At 34.8% G+C, this 13,574-nt stretch overlaps 1 protein-coding gene across 23 annotated transcripts in view; it reads right to left on the minus strand.

Moving 5' to 3' along the window:
* The window catches only part of ABI3BP (ABI family member 3 binding protein), a 158,039-nt gene that overhangs the window by 78,801 nt on the left and 65,664 nt on the right, over positions 1 to 13,574 (minus strand). For all 23 annotated transcript variants that reach the window (XM_090151512.1, XM_090151472.1, XM_090151467.1 and 20 more), the window contains exons 4-9: positions 13,101 to 13,233; positions 10,835 to 11,016; positions 7,554 to 7,615; positions 2,737 to 2,788; positions 1,555 to 1,617; positions 809 to 904 (exon numbers count right to left, since the gene is read on the minus strand). In XM_090151512.1, coding sequence (XP_090007638.1) covers positions 809 to 904; positions 1,555 to 1,617; positions 2,737 to 2,788; positions 7,554 to 7,615; positions 10,835 to 11,016; positions 13,101 to 13,233 — 588 coding nt within the window. The remainder of the gene's footprint in view (positions 1 to 808; positions 905 to 1,554; positions 1,618 to 2,736; positions 2,789 to 7,553; positions 7,616 to 10,834; positions 11,017 to 13,100; positions 13,234 to 13,574) is intronic.

Below are 13,574 nucleotides of genomic sequence, written 5' to 3' on the forward strand. Positions count from 1 at the left end.
ATAAAATAAACAAATTAGAAATATGAAAGGAAGAAAATCTAACCTAGTTGTTAAGAATTAAAATTAAATACTAAGACTAGAAAAGCCAAAAATTATCAGCTCCAGAGTTCTTCTCAAGAGATCTCTGTAAGATGGACCAGGGGCATTGTTAACATTTAAAAAAATAGCTGTATTTCCCATGAGAGCACCATTCACAATAAATACACTAATTTATGAATCTTAAACAAAAACTTCAAGAAGTCTCTTTCAGAGTGAATTGGAACCTGCAGGTTCCAGTCATATTCATCAAACATACACGAAACTTGTATTGAAATGTTCTGCTTTGTGACAATTTTTTTTCCCCCATGGATTTTATTACAAGAATCTCTCCATGAAATAATCACTCACATTTACTCATATGAGAATTCATACAGCAAAAATTCATTGAAAACTTATTATTACAAAAGGACATACCATTTTTCAAGATAAATATTAAAAGACAGTATCTATGGAAAAAAAAAAGTTAAAATGTAAAACAACACAAAAATTCTAAGGATCATAAACATGGCTTTAGTTTCCCACCTTTTCTTCTCTTTGGATCATTTCTTCATTCCTTTGAATGGCTTTGAAATATCTTAAAAACCTGATCAGATGTTTTAAAATAGGTGATTCCAGTGAACTCTAACAATTCCAATCAAAATATTACATAAACAAACAAACAAAAAAGGTTAAATAGCAAAAAAAAGGCTTCTCTCTTGTATACACAATCTCATACCACCTAAACTACTGATACTGCTCATGAACAGTAATAGTGTTCATTACTGCTTACCCAGTTTTTTTCTGGATACTTGAGTTATGTCATCTATTGACAGAGGAGGAAGAAGTTTTTGCTGAGTTTCATTGAGACCTGGAACAATAAGATGCACTACAAAGAAAGATGAAAGAGCCTTAGTTCAAGAAAAAAAAAAAAAAAAGAACAATATACAGACTGCCCTACAGAACCAGTGGGTGTGTAGCCTGAGTATCTGAGAAATGGGTTAGTTCTGTTCTGTAACTGTTACTCCCCACTGGAGCAATGAGTGCAATTTAGTCCATTTTAGTACTCAATATATTAGCACAATTTCACTATTAATTCAAGTGGCAAACAAATTCTAAAGCATATAACCCTTGAGTACTGTATTATCACTGATATATGAACATACTACCTAGCAGGCCAAAGAAGACTCAACAACAAATGTGTGGTTAACAACTACCTGTTTGACACCCATTTGTCCATTGAAACCCACGCAAAACAAACAAGCTACAGTTATGTAGTTTTAAAGTAGTTCCATAGTTAAAGAATTAAACACCTTCCCAAAGGCAGGAATAAACTAGTCACAAGATGCAGTGAACCTCTCTCATCTATTACAGGCAGTTCTACATTTACATTATATATATATATATATATATAATAATATATATATACATTCATATATATAAAGAACTATCAGAATCAAGAAAATTTTAAGTATTTACACAGATCTAAATTTCAGTCACAGAAGAGGGAAAATTAAAAAAAAATAATCTTCTTGTCACCTAGAATTGCTCCTGGCAGAGAAGAACTATCTGAAGTTTTTGGCTGTGTCCGATTCTGAATAACTGTGAAAACAAAACATATATGCTAGTAAATCATTTGAAAAAAAAACTGAAACAGGAAACAAAGACACACCTGAGACAAATCTCAGCATTCTGAAAAACTTCTCTCAGTTTAATACTAAGAGATGAGGACACCATCTTCATCTTTTCTGTATTTGCATTCAGTTTAAAAGACTACAAACTGTGTTTCTTCTGCATCGCCCCTTAAAGATGCATCTCTTCTTTCCCCTAGCATGTCAGCATGATATCTTTTATATAAACACATTATATGCTTATTTTAACATACATCCACCTCCAGCCTATCTCATTATGCTACCATTCGCATCTCTTCAGAAAAGATGCATGATGGAAAAAACAGACATGAAGTAAGCATCAATACAGTCATATTTTATAGGTAATTGCTGTAATTTGCCCTCATATCACCTCCCATTTTTCTCCTGTTCTTGAACTGTGAACTGCTTTAGAAGACTTTTGTTGCTGTTGTTGTCACTTAAAATGATTCATTATTCAATTTCTGTTGGCAAATTTTAATCTGCAGTTCATTTTTCACAGCTATCTTCAAGTAGTTAATTTTCAAAAATTCCACTACCATGATGACTCTCACTACTATAGTTGCTACTAAGAAACAGGAGCTTCTAAAGGGACATACATATATGCTGGTTGTAGATGTCTCACCCCACTGACTGGGGAAGGGAGGAGAAAGGAGGTTAAAACAGTGATATAACTGAAAATATCTGCAATGCACGTATAAAAAATTTGGTATCCATACTGCTGCATTTCAAGTTCAAGTATTGAGCTGAGAGACGAAAATATCTGGACAATTCAATTGAGACAGAAAAGAATGGATAGTAGCAGAAGAAAAAAAAAAAAAATACTGGCATCTATTCATTGACTCAAGTAAGGCATTGTTCATAATGAAAATTAATAACTTATTTTATTAATAAACAGGCATGAATTGTTGGTATTTGTAATTTGAGGATATAGTTCTTTCTGAAGTTCTATCCTTTCTAAAAGGAAAAATTCATGACATTTACAACATAATTACAAGTTTTCCACTGCCATTAATTTTAAAGGACACTTGTAGAATATTTAAAAAGAATTCTAAAAAATACACAAAATTACCTTGTTTGATTATTGTAACAGGGACCAACTTCTTATTATCTCTTAGCGTTAGCTGGAAGAAAGGGAAAAAAATCCTTGGGATAATTGCCATAATAGTAATTGAACTTTCTTAGTAACCAAAATAGAGGGCTCTGATCCAAAACCACGCCTGCCCCACATTGACACTGGATATGGATCTGGCTGCTCTTACTGAATGTTACGCTATTGCTTCAGTTCCCAAGGGCTAACATGGAATATAACATTTTTATCTCCTTTTTCAGTTTGGGATGTTTTGCTTCATAAAAACACAGTATTTGACAGCTTAGGAAATCCCAATCTTTTTTTCTCTTAAAAATCTCTTGAGTACTCACGAGGGAGTAGACCAGAAAGCTAAGAAAAACTGACATTTAGTTGCAATAAAACATCAGAAATATGTGCAATTACAAACTTGGTCTCAGGATAATTTTATACTCTCGGGAATAGTATTTTTCAGCACAAACTATTCTAGAACCAGTTGTACTCAGCACTTTTGTGTGCGTATTCCGCTTAAAATAAGATTAAGTCAAGAGCTGTTTTATTTGGTGAAACTGTTTACAAAGACAAATTGGCAAGCCACTTGTGTTCTGAAGTTTTTACACTAAATAGTTGCATTTTTCTCTGCATTTGTTTTTTACTCAGATATTTTTGCTTAAGTGCGAATCTTTTTCAAGATTTTGATAACTATGAAAATAAGAAGCACGTGAATGAACCCTGCATTTTAAAAATAAATTAAAAACTGATCTGTGAGGTTATAAAGAAGTATGCTCTACCACATGTCATAGGATCAACTTTTGAGAGCCTGCTAATACAATGAGAAAAGGGGAAAAGGGATATTGTAATGCCATCAATATGAAAATGCTAAGTACATTAAAAGTGGACCTTTTTCAGCTATACCTGATTAACAAATCAAAAAATAAATCAGAAAAAAAAATACCTCTCTGTATTAAATGTACACCACTTAAAGTCAGCATCAGTTAAAGTCTGTTTAGCACTGCATGGTAGCTGGTCTACTTAATGTGAAAACGCATGAAAATTTAGCATTTGGTGACAGATTTATTTGCTTAAGGATATATATTTTTTGCTGTCATCTAAACATTTAAATCATTATAAACCACTGGTTGAGAAGCCTTGAATCCCAGGCATCTATCCAGACTGGAAGGAGCAGTCCTTGAGAGCAGCCCTGCAGAGAAAGACCTGGGGGTCTTGATGGATGAAAAGCTTAACATGAGCCAGCAGTGTGCTCTTGCAGCTCGGAAAGCAAATGGTATCCTGGGCTCCATCAGAAGAGGGGTGGCCAGCAGGGACAGGGAGGTGATTGTCCCCCTCTACTCTGCTCTTGTGAGGCCCCATCTGGAATACTGCGTCCAAGCGTGGAGCCCCCAGTACAAGAAAGACAGAGAGCTGCTGGAGAGGGTCCAGAGGAGAGCCATGAAGATGATCAGGGGACTGGAGCACCTCCCCTATGAGGACAGGCTGAAGGAGCTGGGCTTGTTCAGCCTGGAGAAAAGAAGGCTGCGGGGTGACCTCATTGCAGCATTTCAATACCTAAAGGGAGCCTACAAACAGGAGGGGAATCAACTCTGAAAGGGTAGATAACAGCAGGACAAGGGGAAATGGTTTTAAGTTGAGGGAGGGAAGATTTAGGTTGGATGTCAGGGGGAAGTTCTTTACTATGAGAGTGGTGAGGTGCTGGAACAGGCTGCCCAGAGAGGTTGTGGATGCCCCATCCCTAGAGGTGTTCAAGGCCAGATTGGATGGGGCCCTGGGCAGCCTGGTCTAGTATTAAATGTGGAGGTTGGTGGCCCTGCAGGAGGGTTGGAGATTCATGATCCTTGAAGTGCCTTCCAACCCAGGCCATTCTGTAACTCTGTGATTCTGTAAAAGCTTAGGAACCTGGAAGAAGCCAGGTCTCAAGAAATAAGATAGTCTTTTTATCAGGAAAATGGACAATGGTTGCTTATTCTTATGAAAGCCATTACTTTCTTGTACCTAAAAACAAGTTTGCATTGGTATGGAAATGGTCTGATACTAAGTGTCATTTTCAGTCATTGTCCTTAACAAAGGATATGAAATTATTTTCCTATTTTCCTTTCTTGTCAATCAGTATTTTTCCTTTAATACATATTAATAAGGCTTACCTTTCTTATTTGCCTCCTATTGAAAAACTGTTTCAGATGATCAGCTTTTGAAGTAACCCTGCAACTTATGTGACTCACAAGTGGGAATAAATGCATATATAAGAAGCAGCTGTCCATTTTACTATATTTCTCATCAGGAGCCTTAATAATAAAATAAATAGCTCTTGTATTCCTAGCAAACACTAACACGCCTCAACAAGTGTCGAACTTGTAATCATAATTATTACCAGTCCTTTTACCAATAAAGGATTCTTTCATTCACAAAAGCATACTTTCTTTGTTGAATAATGAATGATTGTAATGTCAGTGATAATAAAATGCTATACATTATACACACATTACGATAAATTCAAAATCTAGCCTCTCAGATGAGAACAAATAACTGACATGAAATCCATGTTCTGCAGCTACTGCACATAAACTTTAATCTACATCAATCTTCAATTGCTGTTGTTGAAATCTAACACTTTGTTGCCAATTTTAGTTTCTAAAAGGGTCTAATACACATATTTCTATATCTAGTAAAATTTTCTACTTAAGCAAACCATTTCAGAAACATCAAGATATCATCTAGTAATAGTACTCTTAATTGTATTTTCCAGCCAGAGAACATAAAGCCCATAGGTATTAGGGACATTAGTTCCTAACATAGTGGCAACTCAGTGAATGAAGAAGGGTGACAAATAAGGTACTAATTAATTTCAGAGGAAAATCAGATTTCTAAGCTATGCTATAAATCAAACATCGTAAGTTCAGATGGCACCTATGACGTATTGCAGTTCTTCAACATTCTGTCAAATAGCACGTGGCAACACGACTTCTAGAGGTACTTATTCTTTTTTTCTTATACTCCAGTAACCAAAAAAGCCACAAGCAATTAAAACACATTTAGAAGAAACTCTTCAAGCACCACAGTTGGCCTTGAGTGGATAAGCTTTGGAAGAACACATTTGCAAATGATAGAAGATGGTAGCTATGCTTTTTGACTGAAAAACTCAAGGAGGAGTTCATTTTTCAGTGTGACATTATGAAACTTCAGGAACCTCATCAGAGAGAAAGTAATTTCTTCTGTTTAATTACCACCCTACCACCTCTCATTGTTTATGAAGGGAAAAACAATGACTGTCCCCCTTAAGGTCTCTTTTTTTCCCTCCCTTTCTGGTTGTAGCTTATGCAGCCCCAAGAGCTTAGTCAAACTTTGTGGATGAGCCTGCCAAAAGAAACACAAGCTGATATTTGACTGATGTTGAAAGTGGAGAATGACTAGATGGATTGGTAATGTTGCCTTAATAAACAGCCTTTAAAAATGTCTCAGTGCAGAGAAGAAATAGAACCACGCTCAAACAATTCATTTGTGTCTTTGGAGCAAAACAAGGCATAAACAAATCTTGGCCTAAATAACAGTTATTTTGGCTTTGCACTGATGATATGATTGCGTCACTGAGAAATACTCCACCTAATGTTGTGGAAACTGAACTAATAACATAAATTCAAGAGTTGGACACCATCAGCTTAGTTTTATGACTTAGTTTTTTGTACCACTAAGTGAAAGTGGTAAGTGAATTTTTGGAATAATGTGTGGAATGTTTCCATGATATTTATATGGAGCTTGATAAAACCGTACCAGTCTTGATCTGAGCTTTGTGAAGCTGACTAAAGAGACAAGATGTTGGCTCCAGTTTTGCTTTCATGCTTAAGTTGTGCAAATATTTGAAAAACTGTTTTAGCTCACTTTCTCAGGACTTCTCTTTCATAAATAGAATATCTGCTCCCACAGCTGTGTCCTAACAAGGTTAGGGTCCTGACACACAGGAGTAAAGGAACATAGCTTTCATACCAGATATTAGAATGTATTACCTGGTCTTAGGCTGTCACATACATCTTTAATAAAGTTTACAGGGCCAATGGGAAAAACAGCACAGTTGATTTAATCAACAACATAATGAGATGAGAACCTTCTTGCATATGTATTCAACTGGCTTCACATCACTGACAGATAAAACATCTTCTCTTGAATGAGAGACATGACTGTTAATGCAAGTGCTGGATAAGAAAAAAACTAAGGAAATGAATAAGATTGGTTTGATGAAACAGTTAAAAATTCTACCTTCCCACTTGCAAGGATTTAGTGAGCTGAATACCCTTCTCGATAAGAAAACTAACTTGCCCTTTTCAGCTTTCTCTGGTTCTGTAAATGCTTGCCTCACATACAAGAGAGATCAATTAATTCAGTGAGTAGACTAATGATTTCAGTATACAGAAGATTCCTCTATGAAGTAACAGCACTAACTTATCACAAAATGAATTATTTGCAAGTATGTTGACTGTAGAAAATTCTTGGATCAGCACAAATATCACAGATTAACAAACTTGTCTGCTACAAAGGGGAAAGCAAATTTAAATGTTAAGAATCTGTGTACTGAAAAAATTGGCTATCTTTTTGTTAAAGCAGTATCAGTAGCTCTAATCAATTCAGCTACCATTCTTAACAACTTTATCAGTCCACACTTCTAAACATTTCTACACACAGTTACCAACTTCGAGATTTAACAGATTTTTTTATACTGACATTTGTGGCCATAAGCTCTTTGTCATTCTACTGTAGACATTTGACCATACAAAACACAAAACTAATATAAAAATAATACTGTTTTTGCTTACCTGTGACTGGGTACTAGGTACCAATTTGTACATATTCTGGAGTTGTCCATTTACTTTTTTATCTGATTTTACAGAAAGAAAAAATAAATACACAATATCATTTTTTGTTTTCTCCAAGGAAATCAAATCAAGTTTTATCTGGATTTTTCAATAGCTGGGAAATTAATTTAAAGGGTGAAAAAATTTCAAATGTATAAAAATATACCATGTAACTGTTTTGTTCACGCTTGTTTTTCCTGATTTTTTTTTTTAATTAATTAATTGATCTACAAAGCCTCCTCTTCGCATTTTGACAAGGAGAAAATGTTTTAGTTGTACCACAGAGGTAAGAAAGCCAGAATGGTCTTTGGGGGCTTTTTATGGGGAAGACAGATTTTTAAATAACCAACACCACCAATATGCAAGGAAGAGACTTGAAAGAGGAAGAATTTCTGCATACAGCCTGTCAGGCTGGTACTCATGGTTTGAAGTAGCATACTGTAAACTCTTCAGTAGTTTGCACTTCAAATGTATCCATCCAAAAGAAATATATGTTCAGCTCCAGCAGTATAGAGCAAATATATAACTTCTCTTTGGATCTGACATGTTTTCCTTTGTCTCAATATGTGATCAAAATAACTCATGGATTGGAATCTCTAAATTTTTTCACTTTGACTTTTTTCTCTTCTTAGAATTAGAAGATTCTTGTGATGAAACTGAAAATATACAAGAAAAAAAGAGTCTCTTTTCCTCATCTTTTATATCCTAATACAGTGCTTCAAAATTTGTCTACATATTTTGCCTTTGCATTGTTCTGTTCCCTTTGAGTCAACAGACCAATAAACAAAAGTCAAGGTAATATGCATCTTCACAATTCCATCCAAAATGAATAAGCGATAGAAAAAATATCAACAGAAAAAATGAGTTAAGCAACATTTAAATAGACATGCTATCATGCAGAATCTTTCAAAGTGCTTAATATTTGTCAGGAACAAGATCTACTGCTGGCATGAAGACAATTATTTCACAATGATTTAACGACCAAATCATGTTGTTGGTCAGAAATAATTAACTTTCATCTCTTTTGGTAAATTTTCATTCAATAAATGTTGAACATTTGCCATGTCTTTTATGTCTTTCTCAAATCATGAATCAGAAAAAATATTATCTTCCCAAACCCTCTCAACATGTTTAAGATATAAAAAGTTTGGCCTGAAGATTCAAATACAGGAACATGCAACAGTAATACCAATTTATAATAATTAATATATTCTTTAGTGAGGAAAGAACATTTACAGTGAAGGAGACGTTCCTAAATATATGAAAAGACTTGGAGTGGCTGCAAAGCAGTCTACAATAAAGCAGAAAAAGTGGCAATTTGTGCTTAATGGTAAACTTCTATATAGACAGATGGTTGCAAATTTAGAATGTTCACTCTATTTACTGCTCAAAATTTCTCCATCTACCTACTAGGAACTGACAACATGAAGAGCTTGAATCTGAAATATGCAGCCAGCTGTCTGATTAGAACATTAACATATGCTGAAATCAAGTACCTCAGATATGTAACAGAATAGTGCTTGTATCAATAAATCAGAGTGTAGACATCCAGGATAAGAGCAGGTCCTCTGTATTTAGATGTTGCAGAAGCACCCACTGACTACACTCCAGAAAAAAAGAAATCTCACCTATAAAGTATACAAATTCTTATGGGACCATATCTTTCAACTCAATTCAGCATGCCTCCCTAACTGAGGCATGATTCTTCCGGCACGTTAAAAAATGCAATGCACATAAGAAAAACTTTCAGTATAAACAGCAAATTTAGTGATAGCAGTGTACATATTTTAGTCGTAGTCTTGAACACAGTACTAAACTATAAGCACTACGCACTCTTTATTCCCTGTTAAGTATTCAAATATATTTCAACACCTGTTCTATAAATTCCTTGGCAAAACGGCCATTTATTAATCCTTCTTCAATGCTGTGAAGCGAAGCAATTTTTGTGAGGTGGGTATGGGAAAAGAGTATTCTCCACATTAAGTTCATGGTATAATGATGGCATTGTTCTGAACTCCCACAATGACTCTACAGGCACTGGGCAGGTACCTTAAAGTTACAGCTTTCTAATGTATGCTGAAGTCCAGGTAAGTTTTTGAGTATAGAGTATTTGGACTTTTGCAGTGCTACCAGCTACCTATGGCTCTGCTCCCTTATCCTCATTATGTTGAGTTAAATAACTTCCCTGCAACTTGAAACTGATGTCAAAATAAAATTTCAGATGGAAATCTCACATAAATACGACTATATTATGAGAATTTCCGTTCTTCCTGTCTCAGTGAAGCTATAAATACTGAGCTTAGGAGTTTGAAGCATCTTCTGACAAACATCATGCTTAGAAATGTCTTTAATTAAATGCCTGAGGAAAACTCAGATTGGAAAGAGTATGTTCAATCGTTTTTGAGGCAAAAAACTTCCTCTCTTTCCTTATCTGAAAGGAGGAAAACTCAGCTGCATAGTTCTTCCACTGACAGCAGTGATTCTTTGAACAGTATGTGGTTTTTCGATGGTTAATTTGATGTTACTTTGCCCACACTTTCCTAGGACTTTGCATTAAAAAAAAAATAAAATAAAATATAACTGTGTAAACATCCAAAAATGCCATTCCTGTCTCCATGAAGACCCAAACAAAGGCACACATTAAAATGTAAATTTCCTATGAACATAATTTATATAATTCTTTGACTGAAAATTAACTTTGAATTGAACTTTTCTGAAGAGCCATAAGGGGCCCATTTTGATGTATGTTGGATAGGACAAGCTCTTTCTAGCTTTTAACCAGCTTGAATTTATAAGCAGAAGACTCAAACAAGAATAGTACTTTCCATCAAATCTGATTAGTAATGATCTTACTACTCTAGACCCAAAGAAAAAGCTTGGAATCCAGTCAGATGTATAAATATGTGGATAACGCTTGGTTGTAGCTACCTAAACTGCTACACTTCTACCAAACTGCAGCAGATTCTCTATCATTCACAATTAAATGAGAACATCTTTCAAATAAGTAGATAACAGTTTTTCAAAAACAAACTATTTCTACTTTCACCAATTCCTAAAAGAATTTATTAGGGGCATGCAGGTGGCATTAAAACAATGAAAAACAGATCAGTAGTTTACTTTAAGTTCTATCACAATAGAGGAAAAAATGCTGTCAAAACTATTATCTATTAGATAATACATATATAAATATGTCTAATATTTACACAATATATAATTGTATAGTATGTATATAAAACACTTACTAGACAGAACTGTCTTATGATTGGAAGTCTTGCTCCAGACGCTATCCTCCATGTTGTCTTTAACTCCAAATTCATAAAGTGTGTTTGGCTTCAGATTGTCCACCACCGTTTCTGTAACTGGGCAAAGCTGAAAAACCCATTTCTTGTCTTTATCCTTTTCTCTGTAGCGAACAGTGTAGAACCTGCTCAACAAAAACAAGTTTTTCTTCAGAAAGAAACTCACCGCAATCATTTGTGTTAGTAATTACTAAATTGACTTATACTAACTATTGCTTTTGTTCTTTTAGGCCCCTTAGGGTTATCAAATATCTGAAAAGCCAGCAAATAAACATAACGTGAGCCTCATTGTTTCCCCAATGCATACATATTCCTCCTCACACAGCAACCAACATCATTAGTAGCATATACAGAGCAAAAAACCAGTCTCATTAGTTTTGAATATCCACATGTGATTCTGAGCAGAAGCTACAAGCTTATTTTACAAGTAGTTTCTGTAATTCTGATATATGCTGGAACAAGTCAATTGAATAGACATGAGTCTATTCATTAGTGAGCCTCAACAAATTTCTTAGAAACTTCTGCATCTCTCTGTGGTGAGGTGTTCCCCCTAAAACTAGTCCAAAAATATTCACAAGGGGAAAAAAAGTAATAGTTGACATTTACATAATACATTTTTCATCCAGTGTTCTCATAATATATTGCCCTTTGAACACGAAAGTAAACTAAGACATTACTTTCTGCATTTAAAATCAGTGTGATTAATACTAATGGATTATAAAATTAGAAAGCACATCCACTGAAATTGCTCGATTAAATCAAGCAGCACTACCCTGAAAAAGTATGACTGTAATACTAACCAGAATAAAACAGTACAACGTAAAGGCTGAGTTATGGCACAAAAAATAACTGCTTGCTAATCTCCTTTTCAATATACAGACTGTATCATTGCCAAATTAGAGTGTGGTTTTCTGTGGTTTTCTTTGTTTTGTTGTTGTTTTTATCAGAGATGTTTGGTAATTCTTTAATCCAAGTATTACTGAAATTTGTTATACATACTGTAAAACATCCATCTTACACTGAAAAAGGATGAATTCCATCCAACTGCTTTTTTTCTACACTTTGATAGTGGCTTCTGGAGAAGAAAATTAAGGCCAAAAAATAAATGGAAATTCAAAATTGTGCTACAAGCCTGAGAATAACTCAGAAACAAAAAGAAAAGGAATCTGAGTTGTAAGGTACAAAATTCTGTGGATAGGTTTTGGATTTTGGGTGGTCCTGTATGGAGCTGGAGTTGGACTTGATTACGTGCCCTTTCCAACTCAGGATATTCTTTGATTCCATGATTGCAATAAAGAGAAAGATGATGCTGATGCTTGCAAACCAGATGTAGATGCATTCTTAATGTAGTGCACAATTATTTTTTTGTTTGTTTGTTTTACACTGCTGAGTTGTATGGAGTTCAACAGGAAGTAAATGAAGATCAAAATACTCTTTTGTCATAAAAGGAAGAATACAAAGAGAATTCTAAAATCACAGAAAAAACATAAAAAATAGCACCTTCAAGAGTACTTGCAAATACATGTTACCAAATGCTAAAAGTTTTCAAAAAATTTAAGAGTGCTCTTTGAAGCTAACTAGCACTGTATTTTCTTAACACTCCCATTTTGGAAGACTTCCTGAGCTCCACATCTACTGTACATTCATTAAATAATGACAACAAAACAAATATTGTAATATAAGAGAACTTCTACTTAAAATAGAAAATTAATGAAAGCTGTACTCTAGTAGAAATATCAGTAAAGTAGGGAAGTGATAAGACAAAACATAGAAAGTAAAAATCAGATAGTATTAAAACAGGGTGCCATTCTCCTATTAAAGCACAACAAAAGCCATATTTTACTTCCATTTAGCCAACTTTAAATCAACATATTTCCTGTCATTGAACAATGTTTCTTCCAATTTATTCAAATGCAAACAAAGGTATAGCCAAGACCACTGCTGTAAAAACAATAAAGGATCTATGGTGAAACAGTAAGATCTGTACTTCAACACATAGGCACCTGACTAAATTTGCTATCAAGACAGGTAAAGGCTTGCTAAGCACTAACTTAAGAAGAAAACTTACTTCACACTCAGAACTAATGCAGTGTTTTAATTTACACTGTCATTTTTCTTCACCTACGCTGGATAACAACCTGCACAGCTTCAAGGTTGAAATGTTACATTAAAACATTATCACTGCAAAAGCTGTTTTCTGTTATTTTACCTGTCGCTAGCACAGTTACTTGTTGCTGTCCAGTCATGCTGAGGGTTGACTAGGATGCCCCAAGAGAGGAACACAGAAGTTGGGGTGAGAGTGCCAACTACCAGCTGCAGAGGCTTTTGATTCTTGTTCCGACCTAGGTAAGAAACATGTAATTCCAATTATAAGTTAGTTTCTCTTGCATTATGTAGGGGAAACATTTTGCTGTTGGACAGTCAAATAAATGACGACCCACCACTCTTCTGAATTTCAAGGGAAGGGGTCAACTGTTCTCAGCATTTCTAAAATATTGTCTAAAAATGGGGTTGGAGGGTGTCTCTGATCTGCTTGTTGGCTTCTCATTGAAGCAAGCAAAATATCTGGAAGTAAGAGACTGCTCCTTTTCTGAAGCTAACTGAGCATGAATAGAGTAAAAAAGTGCAGTATGAAGTTCACAGAAAGGAAGGGAAGATGCTTCTAGAAACCAACAGGAACAGA

Source organism: Phasianus colchicus, chromosome 1 (genome assembly GCF_987193195.1).
Source record: "Phasianus colchicus chromosome 1, bPhaCol1.hap1.1, whole genome shotgun sequence".
NCBI classification, from domain to species: Eukaryota; Metazoa; Chordata; class Aves; order Galliformes; family Phasianidae; genus Phasianus; species Phasianus colchicus.